The 21,036-nt window shown below is 41.6% G+C and overlaps 1 protein-coding gene across 1 annotated transcript in view; it reads left to right on the top strand.

Annotated features, from left to right (window-relative positions):
- Positions 1–5,645: 5,645 nt before the first annotated feature.
- Positions 5,646–21,036, top strand: part of LOC113428880 (sodium- and chloride-dependent betaine transporter-like) — an 81,917-nt gene continuing 66,526 nt past the window's right edge. Inside the window, exon 1 of the mRNA XM_087968574.1 lies at positions 5,646–5,740. Within this exon, the coding sequence (XP_087824700.1) occupies positions 5,700–5,740 (41 nt within the window). The 5' untranslated portion in view covers positions 5,646–5,699. The remainder of the gene's footprint in view (positions 5,741–21,036) is intronic.

Genomic DNA, 21,036 nt, shown 5'->3' with positions numbered 1-21,036 from the left:
CCCAATTCATTCTGACTTATTTATTTATGTAACTGTCCTTCTCGTGACACTGATCCTGGGTGGTGCACAAATTATTAAAAACAAAGAACTTGATACAACTTGAAAAAACTTGTTTGATTGACTTAGGGTGGAGATGTATAGTTGGATACCCCTGGCATATTGGCAATCTCTGGTCTTTCCCAATAAATGGCAACACCCAGTGGTTTCATAGCAATATTAAATAAGAGCAGGAAGAGAATAGGATTCTGATTATTGGTTTTGGCCTAGAGCTCTTCCAGGATCAGCTGGAAATGTCCCTGGAGGAAAAAGGAGATCCAATGCAGCACAATGCCTCCCACTTGTAAACACTGAAACCGGTCCAGAAGGATATCATAAATCAATATTACCAGAAGCCATTGAAAGTTTAAGGAAGCCCTGGCGATGCAGTGATTAGAATGCAGTATTGCAGACGAACTCACTCCTGATGGGCTCAAGGTTAACTCAGCCTTCCATCTTTCCAAGATCAGTAAAATGAGGACCCAGATTGTTGGAGGCAATATGCTGACAGTGTATATTGCCCAGAAAGTCCTGTAAAACTATGGGGTGATATATCGCGAAGCACGTGATCACCAAACCGATTGTTAAACTGGCAGCATCCCACTACTGGTTGTATCATTATTCCTGCCTATGGGGATGATCAGTATATTAACCCAGTCATCAGTGGAAAGAAGTCTAGGTAATCCATTCATTTTTAGGACCCTCAACAATCTTCCTTAAAAAGACTGTTACAGATTGGACAAAAATTGTCTAGTATCATTGGATCCAAGAAGGCTTCTTGAGGAGGGGATGATCTATGACATCTTTAAAAATTAGAAGGAATGTGTCCTCCCACAAAAAATACATTTGCCATTGCCTGAATCCAGTCATATGTTCATTCCCAGGAGGTGTTAATCAACTAGAAAAGGCATGGATCTAATATACAAGAGGTTGCACTCACACCACCAAGAATCTTGTCTACTTCCTCAGCATCAACAAGTTCAATCTCTTCCCATAGAAATGGACTATACTAGGCCTCTTGTCACTTCCAAGAGACCTGCATAACCAGAATGAACCTGTGTGATTATATCCAATAGATGCCTGAAGGAGTTTTCACATTCTCTCTGTAGAGCAGGGCTGTCAAACTCCTGGCCCAAGGGCCGGATGCATTATGTGCTGGCCATGTCCATGCCCAGTTTAGTGAAGGGGAAAAAAAGTCCCAATACATCACATAATGCCACCATGATGATATGAGTTTGACACACCTGCTGTAGAAATTCCTTCTGTTCATTCTTCCCCATGAAAGATGACAACATTTCTCCTACGCAAGGGTCAATATGAGCAGTTACGTTGTACTGGCAAAAAATTCTTCAGTGTGAAATTGAGTTAGACTCTTGTCAGTGTCAGGCAGCATCTGGAGGTTCTAATCAACCAATTAAGATCACAGAGCAAAGCTTGTTAATATGCAGATAGCATTTTTTAGGGAACGCACTATGCCCCTCTCCACTCTGTAAGAAATAGGGAAAAAGGAAAAAAAATAGGTCAGGCACAGGACATGAACAGTGATGATGTATAAGTCAACGGCAAACACATGGCTCAGAAAGATGCTACAATGTCTGTAAATGAGGGCATTGTTCTCAAAGTTACTTTAGATCACAAAGTTACTTTTTTGTCACTGTTGTAACTGTAAAATGGTCGCTGTCCAAGGCAGTTGCTAATCAAGGACTACCTGTATCTCCCCCATTCCAGATCATGCTGCCACTCTTCCAGAGGGAATAGAAGCAAGTCTAATGTTTGATCACTGCTATCAGATCCAGGGTTGTCATGGTGGGTATGAACTCCCAAGCCCCTTGGTAATCTACAGTAAAGGAAGGCAGGTGTCATGCCCCTGGTGGAAACTGACTCTGAGGGAAAGGAGGATCAGCCAACAGAGTGGAAGTGTGGCTCTGGAGGTTGTGGAGGAGGCTGGGGAAGGGCAGAGGCTGGCTGGGCAGTCAGAGGAAGACCCAGACCCATCCCCTCTCCATCCTAGGGCATGCAGGGAGGAGAGGATAAGGGAGAGATGTGGTCTACTCGGGAGGAGAAGGCCTTGATCTTCATCATAGGCTGCAGCTGTGACATCTCAATAAAAGGACGGACATGCATACGGGTGAGCGCTGGAAACAAAGTGTAGAAATATCTCTAATTTATGGTTCCTCTCTGAGTTTGGTGTCCTTCCCAGTGTGTGTTCTGTTATCTGTGGACGTCCTTCAACCCTTATCTTGCCTAGTTTGTGTTGTTTTTTCCCCCCTTCTTGTAACTGCTTGTGTGGGAGTTTTTTTGTCTTCCATCAAGGCTATTTGGAGCTTTGAAGCAAAGCGAAGGAATAAAAGAGGCTTCACTGGGTTTTTGTGACTGTGTTTATTTTTATCCCCACCCTGGGTCATCACAGCAGGTTGAAGTTCTTCCAGCACTAGAATTCACTGCCAATCCATCCATGGCTTCATGTAGCATTCAAGCATTGGATCTGAAGTCATGTTGATGATATTTCCCTGCATGTGGCTCCAGTGATGCAGGATTAAGTTGAAATTGCTTGTCAGAAACACCAACTCTCAATCTGATATAATCAATGTAGAGTTAATTTTGTCTCCCCATCTACACACAGGAAGGACCTTTGGGTTTGAATGAAGAGTTCATGTTGTTATTAGTTACATTCTTGATCCTTTTCCAAATACTTATTGTCACTTTAAATGTACATCAATTGTGTACATTTAAATGTACACTAATTAAAATGAAATTTCATTGCATACAGCTCTCAGAGGATTACCACCTCCAGTATACATTACATAAGCATGACAAAAATATAAATAAATAAATACAAAATTATGCATATACCCACATATATTATATGGCACAGAGAAACAACAGTCTAGCTCAGAGAAGAACGAGTCTTGTGAGCTTACCAGACGGATGGCATAGGGAACAAAAGTGTTACAGAAGCTGGTAGTCCTGCTAGAAATACTCTGAAACCTCCTCCCACAGGGGAGCAACAGAAACAGACCGTAAAGTGTGTGTGTGTGTGTGTGTGTGTGTGTGTGTGTGTGTGTGCTCTCTATCAATTCTTTGAGCTTTAAGCACATAGTGCTTATGGCGCTTATGTGGGTGGAATTTCCCTTTTTGCAAAACAGTCACTGCCAGCATGGAATTTCCCTTTTGCAATACAGATGGTAAAGAAAAATAAGTATTTTCATCATTATTCCAGAACACTACCTACATATTTGAAAAGTTAGACACCTCCCCAATTCAGTGTCTATTATTTTATACTCTCTTAGACTGAACAGTAGTTGGCACTGAATAGCAATGCATGCAGGTTACAGATTCAGGGCGGGGAGGGCTTTGGGATAACTTGATATTGCCCACTCCTGATTACAAACTGTTATTTATTTATTTTATTTGTCAAGCAAGTATTAGATAACAGGTATAAGTATAAACATGGTTATGAATACATGAAATGGATATGAATAAAAAAGAAACAATAGGACAGGGACGGTAGGCACATTGGTGCGCTTATGCACACCCCCCTACAGACCTCTTAGGAAAGGGGTGAGGTCAATAGTAGACAGTCTAAGGTTAAAGTTTTTGGGGTTTGGGGAAAAAATCACAGAGTCAGGTAGAGTATTCCAGACATTGACCACTCTGTTGCTGAAGTCGTATTTCCTGCAATCAAGTTTGGTTTACCTTGAGTTTGTATTTATTGTGTGCTCTTATATTGTTGTGGTTGAAGCTGAATGTTGTGGTGAAGCTGTTATTGTTCATCCCTAATAAAAGCACCAATACAGATTTCCCAAGGGGTCCCTTCTTTTTGCATCTGTCTGCTGTGAGAGCTGAACATTTATTCCTGTTCTCTGCTTTCTATTAACTCGATATTGATCCATAGGTGAACCTTTTTTCTATCATATGACTGCTAAATTTACTCAAGCTTTAGGGAAGGGAATTGATGCCTGATGGGCATAGCAATAGCCATTTCCCACTAAGACTCACGTGGTCTTCGTAGTATAACCCAGCCGTTGTTGAGGTGATGCAAAGCCTGTCCTCATTATTTTTATTTTGGCATGATAATAATTGGATAACTCTAGACTATGTTGTAAGTCGCTAGAGAGAAAATGATCAAAGTATTAAGGCAAGCATCTTGAAATTGAAGCTGAGTCTTCATGAGCCATTTGCCAGCTAGCTAGGCCAGCAAAGGCAACCTCTCAATGAAGGTCTTGTATCCATTCAACTCTCTCATTGTTCTTTTGAGTTGTCTTATCAGCAGTGTAGCGGACTATGCATATAAATATTGGTCAAATCCAAAACTTGCTGCTTCAGTGTTTCATGTATTCTGAGGTACTACAGATAACTGCTTGAGACACCATGGTATTCCTAGTCTTTTTCTGAGTTTTACTTTTTAATATGCAAGGCTATCTTTTCAGCTGCATCCTTCGGTCTTCATCAGTGGTGGGATTCAAATAATTTAACAATGGGTTCATCAAGGTCAGGTTCGCTGTTGTGGGAGGCGTGGCCCAACCCTATCCTCCCCACCCCACTAACCTGCTTTTCAGCTCCGTTCTCCTCTGCAGGGCAACAAAAGAAGACCCAGCCAATCAGCTGGGACTCTGGAGGCAGAGAAGAGATGGGGGTGGAGCCAGTCAGAGGTGGTATTTGCTGGCTCTTTGAACTGCTCAAAATTTCCGCTACCGGTTCTCCAGAACTGGTCAGAACCTGCTGAATATCACCTCTGAGTTTATCCCGTAAACTCCACTGAAGATGTTGCCTAATCTGGTAATGAAACATTCGGAAACCAAACCTTCACCCTCACTATTCCTATTGCTAGCACTATTTCCTAATGTATAATGGCTAGAATAGATTGAGGTTGGCATCCAAGCAATACCTGTCCCACCCTACCTAGACATAGTGAGGCAACAGCAGGTGCTAAAAGGCAGCCACCAGTATTGTTCTGTCTGTTCCTACTGAACTCTTCCTTTGACGGATAGAACTGAATGTACTGATGACTTGCTTTAGCCTTTAAACTGATGTGCTGTCCCCACACATAGTAGAGAGTGCCAGCCTCCAAGAGTCAATTAGCAGTTGGATCATGTCTATATCTAGAATGGAAATAGGGGATTTAATTTGTTCTCTCCCTCGGGGACTGTAACATCCTGTTCTCCTCTGAATCTTGAAGAGGCAGAAGTGATCTTGCCTTGCTCTATTGCCACCAGTGACCATTAGAGAAGGACTGACAGCTTAAATTTATATTGCAGAGGTATTTCTTTGGGAGCTCTGATTTCCAAGAAAGCTTGCTAGTGGCAGGATGAACATATGAAATCCTGTGTATTTTTGATACACGCAGAAACTTACATAGCAAGGTTACATTAGGTGACTCTGGTACATTTAAAATATCAGAATCTAAATCTAACGCAGATCTCACATGTCTTGGATTGCCTACTCTATCCCAGAAATTCCCAGAGGCAATGTTACATTGTTTGATTGCCAAAATGTAATCTCATGCCTGTGCCCCTTCGATAGGGAGTACGTCACATGGTTTTACTAGAGTTCAAATGCAGAAATTAACAACGGGAGTTGGGCTTTGCAAGCCTGGATTATGGCATAAGGACAGTCAGGAGAAAACCAAGCCAAATCTCATCATTTCTGAATAGACCGTAAGTATGCTGTGTTTGCAAAGCTTCAAAGAAGGATTGGGGGGTTGGTGAGATACCTTATTATACCAAATGCTAGATGGGTACACGAGGAAGAGTTGCATTATTTATATGTGATCTTTATCACAGGTCAGAGAAATGTGGAGTCACATTCTCAGGTATCATTGAAGTGTAATACTTGGTATTCTTAGCCAGTAGTTTTGCTGCTGGGATCCATTATTCAACCTCTGAAAGGACACACAATGTTTTATTGGCCATTTTTTTTTTATGGAACTCTGAATTTGTGCATTGAGTAAAGGACAACCTGGCTGTGTCTGGGAGCAGTAGAAAGGATCTCTAGTTGACTGCTGGAAATCTTGTTTTTTTTTCTCTCCCTAGAATAATAGGATGATTTCAAATTAAAACAGAATTTGATACAGGCTATAGCCCTTGGGATCTTTGTTATTCAGATAATGGTGTGGAAAATGGCCATTGTAGTCAATCTCTTGTAAATGAAGGATGTAAAAATCACATTTGTAATGGTCTAGAGCTGCAAAACAGTTGTCTCAGTGGGCCACTTAAATCTTTGTTGCAGTTTATACGTATATTGCAGTCTTCTTCAACAAGGCACACTCCATATATTTCGGTCATAATCCGTTACTGCTTTTATTCTTTTAAGTAGATTGTTTTTTCATCGTTTAGATCAGGGGTGTCAAACCCAATTTCATTGAGGGCCACATCAAGGTTGTGTTTGACTTTGGCGGGCATGTGTGAGCATGGCCTGTGTGGGCGTGGCCTGTGTGGGTGGCCAGCTTGATGTCACTTGTGTTGAGGGCACCTACGGTGGCCAAGTGCTTAGACAGGACTTCCCTCAGACCTTCCCTCACTCTCATTATAATCTCCTTCCTTCCTTCCTTCCTTCCTTCCTTCCTTCCTTCCTTCCTTCCTTCCTTCCTTCCTTCCTTCCTTCCTCCTTCCTTCCTCCCTCCCTCTCTCCCTCCCTCCCTCCTCCTTCCTTCCTTCCTTCCTTCCTTCCTTCCTTCCTTTTCTTTATTTTTCCTTCCCTCTTCATTCTTCTTTCTCCTTCATTCTCCTCGTTCCTTATTTTTCCTTCCTTGCTCTCTTCCTATCTTTCCTTCTTTTTCTTCGGCTTTTCTCTTTCCCTTTCTCTTTTCCTGTCCCTTCTTGTATGCTCAGATGGAAAAGGGGAAACATTTATCCTTTTGTTTTGTTTTTAGTTTGTTTTGCTAGCCCTCTGTGCCCCTGCGCCCAGCTCCATTTTAGCTGGCAGAGGACTGCAGGAGGCCATCTTGGCTGAAAACGGGGGCCAGGAGGACTGTACGTGGCCATCCCGAGCTCTGTTTTTGCTGGCAGAGGCACCGCGGGCCAGTCCTTTGCTATTTGCAGAGCGGCCCTGCGGGCCAGATCTAAGCATCCCACAGGCCAGATCCATCTTGTGGACCTTGAGTTTGACACCCCTGGTTTGGATGGCATGAACTCTCATGTCTCTTACAAGCTGCCTCTCAATTAAATTTTAATCAATATATAAATTATTGATACCAAGTAGTCTTAATAAGCTATATGTGGCTTTTGTTGTATATGAGTTAGCTATGTTTGGTATTTACATCCAGTGTAAATGGCCATATACATATTTAAATTTAAATTCCATGTTGTCCACTTTGATATTTTTAAGACCAGTACAGTAGTACCTTGGTACTCAATGCCCTGAAACTCATTGAATTTAGTACTTAACAGCATTTTGATGTGAAAATTTTGTCCCGGTACTCATTGTTTGTTTGGTACTCAACACACAAGCTGGAACTTGTTGGTGTTGGCTGCCTTGTAGCTCACTACATTATTCCTTATGAGAAAATCATTTTTACTACTTATCGTGCCTGCTGGAACCAATTAACGATGAGTGCTGAGGTATATGTTTGTATTTCCCGTTATTAAATACTGCATAATATATGAGAATATATAAGAGTATATAACTCAGCTTTCATGCATGATGGCTTCTAAGTTTCCAATGGAACTTCTGATGCAGTTTGGTTATTGCTGGAACATGCATGAACTTCCTTGATGCTATTATAATATTATTATTATAACTTTCTTCTTTAAAAATCTGCACATGCTATATTAAGGATACAAACAGAAATTATATCATGTTGACTGGATGAAAAACTGTAGCTAATTTTTCTTTATTTTCTCATGAACAATTTTCCTTAGAATATCACCAACACAATCAATTTGCATTTGTATTTCACATTAGAGCATTTTCTGTTGAATATGCTTTGTATCTTTTTCGTATCCCTGACTTAGCATTTTTATTGTAAATGGATATACTTTGAATATTGTGTTCCATAAAGGCTCATTAGAATTTCTCTCCAGCAATATCACAGCTTTACAATGTAGCAAGGCGGAATGAGACTGGCACTATTATGGCCCCTTTTTAATCGAGGGGTCATAATAAGGGGGACAGCGTCATCACACTTGTCATGATGATGTAATTTTAATTATTTGTGTGATGATGTCATGGTGCAGCGTACATCACAGTACTTGGTAACAGATACTTGTGTGGCTTGGTGTGCATGGCATGGGAAGGATACTGCAAAATTTCCCTCCCCATCCCACTAACCTGCTTTCTAGCTCCGTTCTCCTATGCAGGGGAACCAAAGAAGACCCAGCCAATCAGCTGGGACTTGGGAGGCAGAGAATAGATGGGGGAGGGGTCAGTCAGAGGTGGGATTTGCCGGTTCTCCAAACCACTCAAAATTTCCGCTACCGGCTCTCCAGAATTGGTCAGAACCTGCTGAATACCACCTCTGCCACACACATATCAATGGCAGCACTCTATGGTAGGAGTCCCGACTCAATCTGTACTGCAGCAGTGCTAAGCAACCTTCCCTGCTATAGTTAAATTGAGGCAGTGACTTGTGAGCCTAACGTTTGTTGGTGATTGATGACTAAGTTAGTACTATTTAAACTCAATTTTGTGACTGCCCAACTGCCTGGGTGGGTTTCATGAGTCCAGAGGAGAAATATGACATTAGAAGCATTTTCTTCATCTCTTTGAATTTGCTTCTTTCTAAAACCAGAAAGTTTCCTCCAAAAAAGAAAAAGATATGGTGAAATTTACAAGCTCCATCTCCCCAGTATGGATCCAAACGGAAGTGTGATTTTGTATCAGTCCTGTAATTTATGTAGATTTACCCAGATCAGCAGTTTCAATAGAAGAGCATTTTTCAACAGAAAATAAGTGGGCAGGAAAGAGAAAGAGGTCAGCTAATGCTGTTGCAGGTCTCTGAAATATTCAGGGGGATGACCTATTATTATCTGATATCATCATCATCATCATCATCATCATCATCATCATCATCATCATCTCCCCCATAATGACCCCATAATCCCTTGCGGGATGGAATTTGGGCAACTGAATGGAACTAAATGTTTGCTGGCTAGATGCCCTTCCTGTCACCAGTATGCAGTTATATTTAGCAGATATATTCTCATCGTACCCAGAGAGAAAAATACCTGCTGCTACCTAGGATCGAACTCATAGCTTTCTGATTGTGAGGTGAGAGCTCCTCCTCTAGGTCACTGCACCCACTCATATTATTATTTGGTAGTTGGACAGAAATTGTGTATTTTGTTTAAAAGAGGACATATGACTCAGTGGTGGGATTCAACATTTTTTACTACCGGTTCTGTGGGTGTGGCTTGATGGGCGTGGCATGGCTTGGTGGGTGTGGCAGGGAAGGATACTGTAAAATCTCCATTCCCTCCCCACCCCACTAACCTGCTTTCCAGCTCCATTCTCCTGTGCAGGGCAACAAAAGAAGCCCCAGCCAATCAGCTGGGACTTGGGAAGCAGAGAAGAGATGGGGGCGGGGCAAGTCAGAGGTGGTATTTGCAGGTTCTCCAGAACTGGTCAGAACCTGCTGAATACCACCTCTGATATGCCTTAAGCCTGCTATTTTTTTGGTAAGGAAAGAAAATTCCTGAAGATGGGGTTGTCTTAAGGAGGTCTGAAATTCTATTTTGCCACACTGTCAGTCTGTTTTATTAGCTATAATAGAACAATTATTACAGGATTAAAGTTATATAACTTAAGGATTAGTGATAGTTGGAAGACACAGAAGAACAGTTAAAAGGAAATCAAAGTATCGGCCAGACCATTAATTCATTATGGAGCGTTATCTCCTCTCCACTTAAGGACTGATGAGATGCCATACATGTCAATCTGTTCAGATAAGACGTTTAGATAGGACTCAGGAATTCATTTCCTGTGCTTTATAGTAGGCTTACTGGAGGGAGTAAATAAAGCTTTGAATCTTCATGGTAAATAAAATGTCTGTTTGGATTCCAGACTGCCTACTCTCTCTGGGCAGGAGTTAAAAGATCCAGAGACATTTGCAGGAAACCTTGCTGTGTCTGGTTAAGGGGACTTCCTGAAATGGATTTCTAACTTTCCATGGAACAGCCAGCTTTGTCCTCATTATATTTTCATTAGGGTTTGATTTTGAAGGGCCAACTTCCATTGACAAGCCAGAAAAAAGGGGCTGGAAGTCAGATTATGGAACCTTGGATGGCTATCTACAAATGGCATAGCACATCACTTTTGATCACGTGGCTGGTATCATGTGCTTCTTCGAAGCTGATTAAGCAAAAAAAAACCAAAACCAATTTAAAAAGTGAATAACCTTTCTAGGTTAGCAATTCTTGCAATAGTATTGACACACAGGGCTTCACAATGCTTCAATAAAAGTTTAATATTTAAAAGCAGGATGGGAAAAAAAAAATCTCTAGGATATATCCAAGGAAAGAACCATAGTTCATTGGTCCAGTCTCTGATGCCTTTTGGTTTGTTGGTACATTTTATTATGCCCTTGTATAATATACAGTCACAAAATAGATCTATATATCAGAAGGTAAATTCGGTGAGAGGCTATTCCCCCGCTTCTCTTCTTCCTTCTAGGATATTGTCTGCCATTCTACTCTCTCATTATGGAGAGAGAGTAGGGCACATTTCTAAGGAAAGCAGTGGGCTTCAAAAATTTTAGCAAAGGGTTCTCTGTCTGGTTGCTGGGTGTGTGTGGCTATGGTGTGCGTGGCCTAGTCAGCCTCCTGCACCACGGGGGGAGGTGTTTTTACCCTCCCGGGGCTCTGGAGGCTTTCCCCAAGGGCAAAAACGACCTCCCCAGCAGTGGTGGTATTTTATTGGTTCAGCCTGGTTCTGCTGAGCTGGTAGCACCGCTGAGCAGCGGAGACTGAACTGGTTCTCTCCAACACTCTGCTGTTGGGGCCACCCACCTGCCTGGGCTTCCATACTCATCTTTATCCTCTGAATTTGAAGCGCAGCTGCTTTGCATGGCACAGATGAATGCTGTGTGGCAACTGCTGAAGCGACCAGGAGAGTGCAGGCTTGCAGGTAGTGAGTCGAAACGCCTCTGTGCCTGCGCAAACTGCATGTTTGGCATGCGTGCACATGCAAAGTATGTGCGCATGTGCAAAGCGCGCCCATTAAGCCATGCCCACTGAATTGGTGATAAATTTTTTTGAAATGCACCACTGCTCCTGGGCGCCAGAGGCTCTCTGGAAATAAAAAACGGGCCCATTTCTGGCCTTCCTGAACTTCTGGGAGGCTGGTTTTTCACCCTCCTCGAGCCTCCTGCACCCTGCACTTACTTGCATGCATGGGGACTCCTGGGTGTGTGGGGCCAGCCAGGGATGGGATTTGGAGGTTCTCCGAACTGCATAGAATCTTAGCTAGGGGCTCTCCTGAACCCCTGCAAACCCCCAGCAGCCCACCTCTGGTTACATCTATTTGCCAATGTTATTTTCTTAGAAGGTCTATGTTGCCCTACATAGAATAGGATAGGATAGGATAGGATAGGATAGGATAGGATAGGATAGGATAGGACAGAACAGAACAGAACAGAACAGAACAGAATTATTTATTAGCCAAGTGTGATTGGACACACAAGGAATTTGTCTTGGTGCAAATACTCTCAGTGTACATAAAAGAAAAGATACATTTGTCAAGAGTCAAGAATCGTAGGTACAACACTTAATGATAGTCATAGGGTACAATAAGCAATCAACTCATACTAGGAAACAGTCAATATAAATCGTAAGGATACAAGCAACAAGGTTACAGTCATACAGTCATAAGTGGGAGGGGATGGGTGATAAGGAGTGATGAGAAGATTAACAGTACTAGTAGTTCAGATTTTGTAAATAGTTGGACAGTGTTGAGGGAATTATTTGTTTAGCAGAGTGATGGCTTTCAGGAAAAAACTGTTCTTGTGTCTAGTTGTTCTGGTGTGCAGAGCTCTATAGGGTTGTTCTGAGGGAAGGAGTTGAAACAGTTTATGTCCGGGATGTGAGGGGTCTGTAAATATTTTCACAGCCCTCTTTTTGACTCGTGCAGTATACAGGTCCTCAATTGAAGGCAGGTGGGTAGTAATTGTTTTTTCTGGAATCCTAATTATCCTCTGAAGTCTGTGTCTGTCCTGTTGGGTTGCAGAACCAAACCAGACAGTTATAGAGGTGCAGATGATAGACTCAATAATTCCTCTGTAGAACTGTATCAGCAGCTCCTTGGGCAGTTTTAGCTTTCTGAGTTGACACAGAAAGAACATTCTTTGTTGTGCTTTTTTGATGACATTTTTGATGTTAGGTGTCCATTTTAGGTCATGTGATATAGTAGAACCTAGAAATTTGAAGGTCTCTACTGTTGATACTGTGTTGTCTAGTATTGTAAGAGGTGGTAGTAAGGGAGAGTTTCTTCCAAAGTCTACTACCATTTCTATGGTTTTGAGTGTGTTCAGTTCCAGATTGTTCTGTTACACCACGAGGCAAGTTGTGCAACCTCCTGTCTGTATGTGGATTCGTCGTTGTCTCAAATGAGACCAATCACTGTTGTGTCATCAGCAAACTTCAGTATTTTAACAGATGGATCGTTTGAGATGCAGTCATTGGTATATAGGAAGAAGTGGAGAAAGCACACAGCCTTGGGGCCCCCCTGTACTAATTGTACAGGTATCAGATGTGATTCTGCCTAGCTTCACCTGCTGCTTCCTGTCTGTTAGGAAGCTAATGATCCACTTACAAGTGTGTTTAGGTACCTCTAGTTGGTTTAATTTACTTAGAAGAATGTCTGGAGTGATGGTATTGAATGCTGAACTGAAGTCTACAAAGAGGACCCTTGCGTAGGTATTTGGAGATTCAAGGTATTGTAGGATGTAATGCAGAGCCATATTAACAGCATCATCTGTCGATCTATTTGCTCGGTATGCAAACTGCATGGGATCTAACAGTGGATCTGTGATGGTTTTCAGGTGGGACAGCACATTGGACCAAGAGGCATTATTATAAAACCTCAGAGTGCTAGCGATTGGTGTTTTGCTTTGGGGCAGGCTTGCTTCCCGTTAACTTTTTAAAAAAACATTCAAATGTTTATTTTTAATTAGAGTCAGAGCAGATAACAAACTGATAGATGCCAATGAAGTTGTCCTCCACCATCTTGGTGCTTATGAATCCCAAAGTGCTCACCTTTCTTGAACTGCAGATTTCAAAGGGATTTCTTGCAGAATATAATAGATATTGTCCTAGAAATTTATCTGAGCATGGAGAACATGCTATGTGGCTTTTCTGGTCCTAGCCAATGGAAATGAAAATGGTGGCATTCATAATACAGCAGCTGGTTTTTGTTACTCTATTTTTGTCTTTCCGGTCACATGGATAGCTACCCAATCCCGTTTATCCTTGTTTTTATTTTTATTTTAAAAACTTTAACTTTCGATGACATTGCAAAGGTTTTCCAATACTGGAAGCTACGACTGCAAGAAATTGCTTGGCAAACCATATGGGTGGGGTGTAAAATGTACACAATAAATAATAGGATTATTGTGCATGCTGATGACAGTACCTTTAGATTGCCAGATTTTTTTTTTAGAAAATCTGTTTACTGAGCTTAAACAACTTTGGATTGTTGCCTATAAGTGATGGGCTGGGACATTTAAATTTTGATTCTAATTTTGGTATGGCATGGTGGCTAGACTCTTGTCTTTGGGTCATTGAGAAAATTTCAAATATATGCACTGCAAATATATGTCCTGATTTCCTTGAAGGAATCTTATACTGTATATATAGAGGTCCATATTTAATGTATTTCTTGCAATCTATCTCAGTAGACTGGTAACTATAAGAGCAAAAGCAAGATTTTAAATGAAGATTAATTAATTAAATAAAAAGTCACTATGAGATATTTATTTTTCCATTGAGATTAATAGGATTTAGAAAGTTTGGTTGAGTATGTGCTTTGTTTTCATTATAAACCAGAACACTTTTTCATTGTCTATGGTATATTATTAAAATCAGTCTTGGCCAGAAAATTAGTTATATTTATTCCCTTCTGAGGTCTGTTTTTTAATTAAGAATGTTTGCCCAATAATCTGTTAACATATTGATTAAACATATTACATTTGTGCACTTTGGAATAAAAATTATCTAAAATGTGTACATAATTTGATATAATGCATATATTTGTACTGTCTCAGAAATCATTTATACAAACTGCTTGAATTAGTCAATACATATTGAAGGTTTACCCTAATGCCAGGTTCATTAAAAGGTTTTCTTCTTATAGATTACAACTCTAGTTATAATCTAACTATAAATGCATGAAAATAATGCATTGATTGATTAAACCTCAGGCCATAGATAGATACTAAACAATAATAGATACTGTAGAATAATGTTTCATAAATATGCAATCACCTAACAACTTCATCATAAATTGATAAATTGAAATGGTCGAGAAGGTGCAACAAATTAATATGAACTGAATGCTTAACTGCCCATAATATTGATTTGAGTTGATACATTTTTCTTCTTAGGAAAATGCTATAGTTACATCTTTAGTAGTTGCATTTTTGTATTTAAAAAAGTTTAAAGCAGTTTCCTCCCACTGTGCACCATGCAGAGAAATAAGATGACAATTCTAAGAGGTCCCAGCTCCAAATGCTCAGAGTTATAATCCCAACCAAATGGGAAAGCATGAGATTAACAAGATTACCTTGATTGATTGATTGATTGATTGACTGTATGCCCTCAAGTCATGGTTGACTCTTAGTGATTGCATAGATCAGGGGTATCAAATTCAATTTCATTATGGGCTGCATCAAGGTTGTGTTTGACCTTGGAGGCGGGGTGGGTGTGGCCAGGATGGGCGTGGCCAGCTCAACATCATTCATGTCGGGGCCACCCCTCCCAGGCTCTGTTTTCGGCTGTGATGGCATCCTGTAGCGCTCTGCCAGCAAAAACGGAGCACGGGAGGGGTGCCTTCAACATGAGTGATGTCAAGCTGGCGAAGGCACTGTAGACCAGTCATTTGCTGTTTCCAGGGTGGGTCTTCAACAATTCTAATACCTTCCCCCGACCCCATCACCACTGTAATTGTAACCACTATAACTTTCCTGCTGGTTGTTCTCTTCTTGTCTTTTCTTCCACCTTTCCCAACATTCCAGCCTTCTCCAGAAAGCTGGGTCTTTGCATAATTGTCCAAAGTAGGATAATTTGAGCCTGGTCATTTGTGCATTAAGTGAAAACTTTTGGTCTGATTTATTTGATTTAATCATTTGTTTGTTTTCCTGGTTATCCATGGCACTGTCCATCAATCAACCTGCTGTCTTGCTTCTTCAAAGTCTAACTTAGGCTTCAATCGGGAATACCATGGCTTATACCATAATGCTTGTTAATATCTAGTTTTATATAGCATTTGTGGTATAGATAGAAGAGAAGCCACTAGTATATAAAATGAGACCCACCCCATTCCCTACTAGCACTGATGATGTTACCTATTTTGGTAATGAAACATCTGCAAGAAAACAAACAAACTCAGAGAATGCCAAGGATCCCAGATTTGTAGCATAGTCTCATACATGCTTCTTTGAAAATAAAAATACTGCTGAACCTACTGGGAAGTGTGTTTGGAGTATATATTTTGGTTGATGTGGTTCTTTCACTAGGGTAAAAACTGACTCAGGTGTATCTATAGAATTGAAAATGCTTTTATGGCTCCAAGTGACCTTGGTTCAAATCCATAGCATTCTATAGCTAGCATATTTGATGGTATAAAGATAAAAAGCAAAACAGCAAAGATTTCCTTGGCCTCTTTTCAGAAAACCCTCCCTTCCTATAACCCCTGACCAATATTAGTAGGCAGGGCTTGGGTGGAATGGATTGTTTGCCATGACAATTTATGCCCACTTCCCAACTTAGATTGCTCTATCAATCCTTTAATATATCCCATGAGATAAAGAAATACAACCTTTGGGGAGTTTGACCTTTTGATACAAAAATCTTTTAAATATCTTGTGCAATTTCTCAGCTGTCATTATCTGTCTTGCTCTGATGCGCTTGACTCAGGATAAAGCTGATATGATTTCTTCATTTTTCTGTCATCTCCCAGGCATCCTTGAGGGGTGGGGGAAGGATAGGTGGTACTGTTTCGCCCCTAAGAGAGAATCCTTCTATTGAGTCCCCGTTGGAGAATTTTCCCCCTCCCCTGGAGAAATGTAATGAAACTATCCATTCATTTTTTGTTTGTTTGTTGAATTCATACTCTGATTGTGTGTTTTATGAACACCCAAGCCAGCTTGCGCTAAATAACTATAAAAAATAGGTTTAGCAACGGAGACATCTTCAAAGGGGTCCCACCTACTCCTCTAAATAACCGGAGAGTTTCAAAAATAACTCTACAATTTAATTTGTGCTGGTAGGCAAATGGAAGCCAGCGTAGATCTTTCAAGATAAATGTGTTGTAATCCATGTATTTTGCAATGATTAACATCCTGCTTATTTTACACCAATTTTTTTTCTGGACAGTTTTGAAAAGTAGCTTCCTTTAAAGCACTTTGCAGAAGTCAAGACATATGAAATCTTGTTACATGTCATACGAAGTTGAGGCTGGTATAATAGATGTAGTAGTTGTGCACAGATGCTTCTTGCTGCTTGAATTGTTGAAGATTGAAGAGCACTTTCAAATCATGAACATGATTTTTCGTCAGAAATGGAACCTCATCAACAGGCAACTTTTCAGTCCTTAAGGCCCGCTACCTCCCTGCCCACACATTCAAAGGAGAATTTCAGAAGGCAATTCATCACCAGCTTTTATTTTAATTATTTTAAACAACGCTAAAATGTTACAAAAGCTACATCTAATGAACATTCATCTTTGTCCTAACTACTGAACCTTCAGAAGTCTTTGATACTTCATTAAATAATTTTTAACTTTAAAAAAATGTTATGCCACCTCTCAGATAAACTTTTCAGGCATGTAACAAAGAAATTAAACACACAGTGATAAGATACCTCAATGTATTATAGTGTGATTTTACCAGCGAGTGGATAGGTGATCCAAAAACCTTTCCTCTCTGGCTTTGAAGGGGAAAAACTTTCAACACACACACACACCTGTCTGGGTCCCATGAGACATCCTTCCACAGTTCACAAACTTGCAGGACAAAATAGATTTATATTTAAAAACTTGGGAAAATTAAAACCCTCGGTGGTCTCCAGGGAAAAAAATTGTACAAATGGAGAGCTACACTAAGAAGCTTCTCTCTCTCTAACTACTTCTTATCACAGATTAGTATTAATTTAGATATCTGGGATTGATGAGTTCTCTACTTCCTATCTTAATTTTTTTTTAAAGGAAGAAGAAATGGTAGTAAAGATATTTCTGAAACTTAGTTTGAGGTATTGTCTTATTCACAACTAGCTCGATACCCGTGCTTTGCTACGAAACTATGTGGTTGGGCTTAGTTTTTGGGGAGGAAAATAAGGGGAAAAAAATACTGCCTCTGCCTACCAGCATCCATCTGTATTCATCTGGCTAGCATCCTGTCAGTGTGTGAGAGAGTTGATAGCTGTTTGGAAACTGAAACAGTATTTGATGTCTGAGCAAGGAGACAGCAAGGAGTCTGGACATGGCTTAGCTCAACTGTTCTGCTCTCAAGCTGGTTGCTGCTGTGAAACTAAAACTGAAACTCCTCTCCACTGCTTGTGTTTTGCATTTGGAACAGTTTTCTTTTCAGGTGGGGAGGGGGAGTAGAACTCCTTAGCATCAGAGCGTGTTAATAATAATATATGAAATACTAAAGCTCTGATGGTCATTTCGAAAAATCCTTTCTTAGTGAGCACCTAGAAGCCAAGAGGAACGTATTTGCCAAATTTCAAGTTTGGAGGCTTTACAGTATATACACTGCTCAAAAAAATAAAGGGAACACAAAAATAAGACATCCTAGATCTGAATGAATGAAATATTCTTATTAAACACATTGTTCATTACATAGTTGAATGTGCTGACAACAAAATCACACAAAAATTATCAATGGAAATCAAATTTAGCAACCCATGGAAGTCTGGATTTGGGGTTACACTAAAAATTAAAGTGGAAAAAAACACTACAGGCTGATCCAACTTTGATGTAATGTCCTTAAAACAAGTCAAAATGAGGCTCAGTAGTGTGTGTGTGGCCTCCATGTGCCTGTATGATCTCCCTATAATGCCTGGGCATGCTCCTGATGAGGTGGTGGATGGTCTCCTGAGGGATCTCCTCCCACACCTGGACTAAAGCATCCCCCAACTCCTGGACAGTCTGTGGTGCAACGTGGTGTTGGTGGATGGAGTGAGACATGATGTCCCAGATGTGCTCAATTGGATTCAGGTCTGGGGAACAAGTGGGCCAGTCCATAGCATCAATGCCTTCATCTTGCAGGAACTGCTGACACACTCCAGCCACATGAAGTCTAGCATTGTCTTGCATTAGGAGAGACCCAGGGCCAACCGCACCAGCATATGGTCTCACAAGGGGTCTGAGGATCTCATCTCTGTACCTAATGGCAGTCAGGCTACCTCTGGTGAGCACATGGAGGGCTGTGTGGCCCCCTAAAGATGTGCCACCCCACATCATTACTGATCCACTGCCAAACTGGTCATGCTGGAGTATGTTGCAGGCAGAAGAACGTTCTCCACGGCGTCTCCAGACCCTGTCATGTCTGTCACATGTGCTCACTGTGAACCTGCTTTCATCTGTGAAGAGCACAGGGCGCCAGTGGCGAATTTGCCAATCTTGGTGTTCTCTGGCAAATGCCAAACGTCCTGCACGGTGTTGGGCTGTAAGCACAACCCCCACCTGTGGACGTTGGGCCCTCATACCACCCTCATGGAGTCTGTTTCTGACCGTTTGAGCAGCCACATTCACATTTGTGGCCCATTGGAGGTCATTTTGCAGGGCTCTGGCAGTGCTCCTCCTGTCCCTCCTTGCACAAAGGCGGAGATAGGGGTCCTGATGCTGGGTTGTTGCCCTCCTATGGCCTCCTCCACATCTCCTGATGTACTGGCCTGTCTCCTGGTAGCGCCTCCATGCTCTGGACACTACGCTGACAGACACAGCAAACCTTCTTGCCACAGCTCGCATTGATGTGCCATCCTGGATGAGCTGTACTACCTGAGCCACTTGTGTGGGTTGTAGACTCCATCTCATGCTACCACTAGAGTGAAAGCACCACCAGCATTCAAAAGTGACCAAACCATCAGCCAGAAAGCATAGGAACTGAGAAGCGGTCTGTGGTCACCACCTGCAGAACCACTCCTTTATTGGGGATGTCTTGCTAACTGCCTATGCTTTCCACCTCTTGTCTATTCCATTTGCACAACAGCATGTGAAATTGATTGTCAATCAGTGTTGCTACCTAAGTGGACAGTTTGATTTCACAGAAGTGAGATTGACTTGGAGTTACATTGTGTTGTTTAAGTGTTCCCTTCATTTTTTTGAGCAGTGTATATAAGATTTCCTGTTTAGTTTTCAGTTAACAATATGTAGATATCTGCTAGAAAATTATTCACTTTAGTGATATGTTTGACATAGAGGTGAAGGACCTTTATTGGAGAAAGTTTTTTGGACAACTTTGGACCTTTATTGGACAACTTTTCTCCTTGCGTGCTTCAAGGAAGCTGAGGTATTTCCTGGTATATCTCATGAAAACTGGATATCATTATTGACTATCTTCCACACCTCTTGGACTTGTCTCTTCCACCAACACCAGCTAACTGTGTGATCTTCTGTGCATGGGCAAAATAACCACCATTGTAGAGAGAACTGGCTTTGAGAAGACAGTACTGAGGTGGGCTACATTATACAGCAGGGCTGTCAAACTCCTGGCCCATGGGCCAGCCATCCATGCCCAATTTAGCAAAGGGGAAAAAAAAAGAACCCCCAGCAGTCACGTGACACCCCTGTTACAAAGCATTGTGTAAAGAGGCTCCTTATCTGTGACCTTGTGGGATTTAGTCTTTCTGCATTATATAAACATATGAACAATGGTTGCAGGAATTGGGTATGTCTAGTTTAATGAAAAGAAGGACTAGGGGTGATATGTCTTCCAATATCTAGTCTTCCAATATCTAAGGAGCAGGGGTGGGCTTCAAAAATTTTAGCAAAAGGTTCTCTGCCCAGTTGCTGGGTGGGCATGGCCATGGTAGGCGTGGCCTAGTTGGCTCCTGCACCATGGTGTGTGTGTGTGTGGGGGGCGTTTTTGTGAGCTTTTGCATTCCTTGTGACTCTGGGAGGGTGAAAATTGCCTCCCTGGGTTCTGGAGGCTCTCTGGAAGCCGGAAACGGGCCCATTTCTGGCCTTCCCATTTTTCACCCTCCCTGAGCCTCCACGTGCGTCCAAAACAGGCCAGATGGGGACTCCTGGGAGGAGCGGGGCAGGTAGGGCCAGCAGGATTGGGATTTGGGGGTTCTCTGAACTGCACAGAATCTTAGCTAGGGGCTCTCCCGAACCCCTGTGAACCCCCAGCAGCCCACCCCTGCTAAGGGGCTGCCATGAAGAAGGCGGGGGGGGTGTCAACCTATTCTTCAAAGAACAAGAAGGAAACTAAACAAGGAGAGGCCTGAGCTAGAAATAAGAAGAAATTTCCTGACAGTTAGAACAATTAATCAGTGGAACAACTTGTCTCCAGAAATTGTGGATGCTTCATCACTGGAGGTTTTTAAGTAGAGATTGGATAACCGCTTGTCTGAAATGGTACAGGTTTCCTGCTTGAGCAGGTATTCTGATCCCAAACTGGTTCCAAGAGAGCAAACACAAGACAAAGGCAGCAGCACAACCTTTTAATGTTTCATCTATGAATCCTGTTTCTTCACAGATAAAAGGTTGCTTCCAACTAATTAGCTCCGACAAGAAAGAGCCTTGCCAAGTTTTTGCAAGGCTGCCAAAAAACAACAGATAAGAAATAGTTTACAACACAAGAGACTTCAAATACCAACTGTAATGTCCACGAGGCTGAGCTTCAAA

Source organism: Notechis scutatus, chromosome 6 (assembly GCF_049901735.1).
Source record: "Notechis scutatus isolate UNSWTSFEM ecotype Mainland chromosome 6, rNotScu1.2, whole genome shotgun sequence".
In the NCBI taxonomy this organism is placed as follows: Eukaryota; Metazoa; Chordata; class Lepidosauria; order Squamata; family Elapidae; genus Notechis; species Notechis scutatus.
This window is presented reverse-complemented; position numbering and strand designations above follow the sequence as displayed.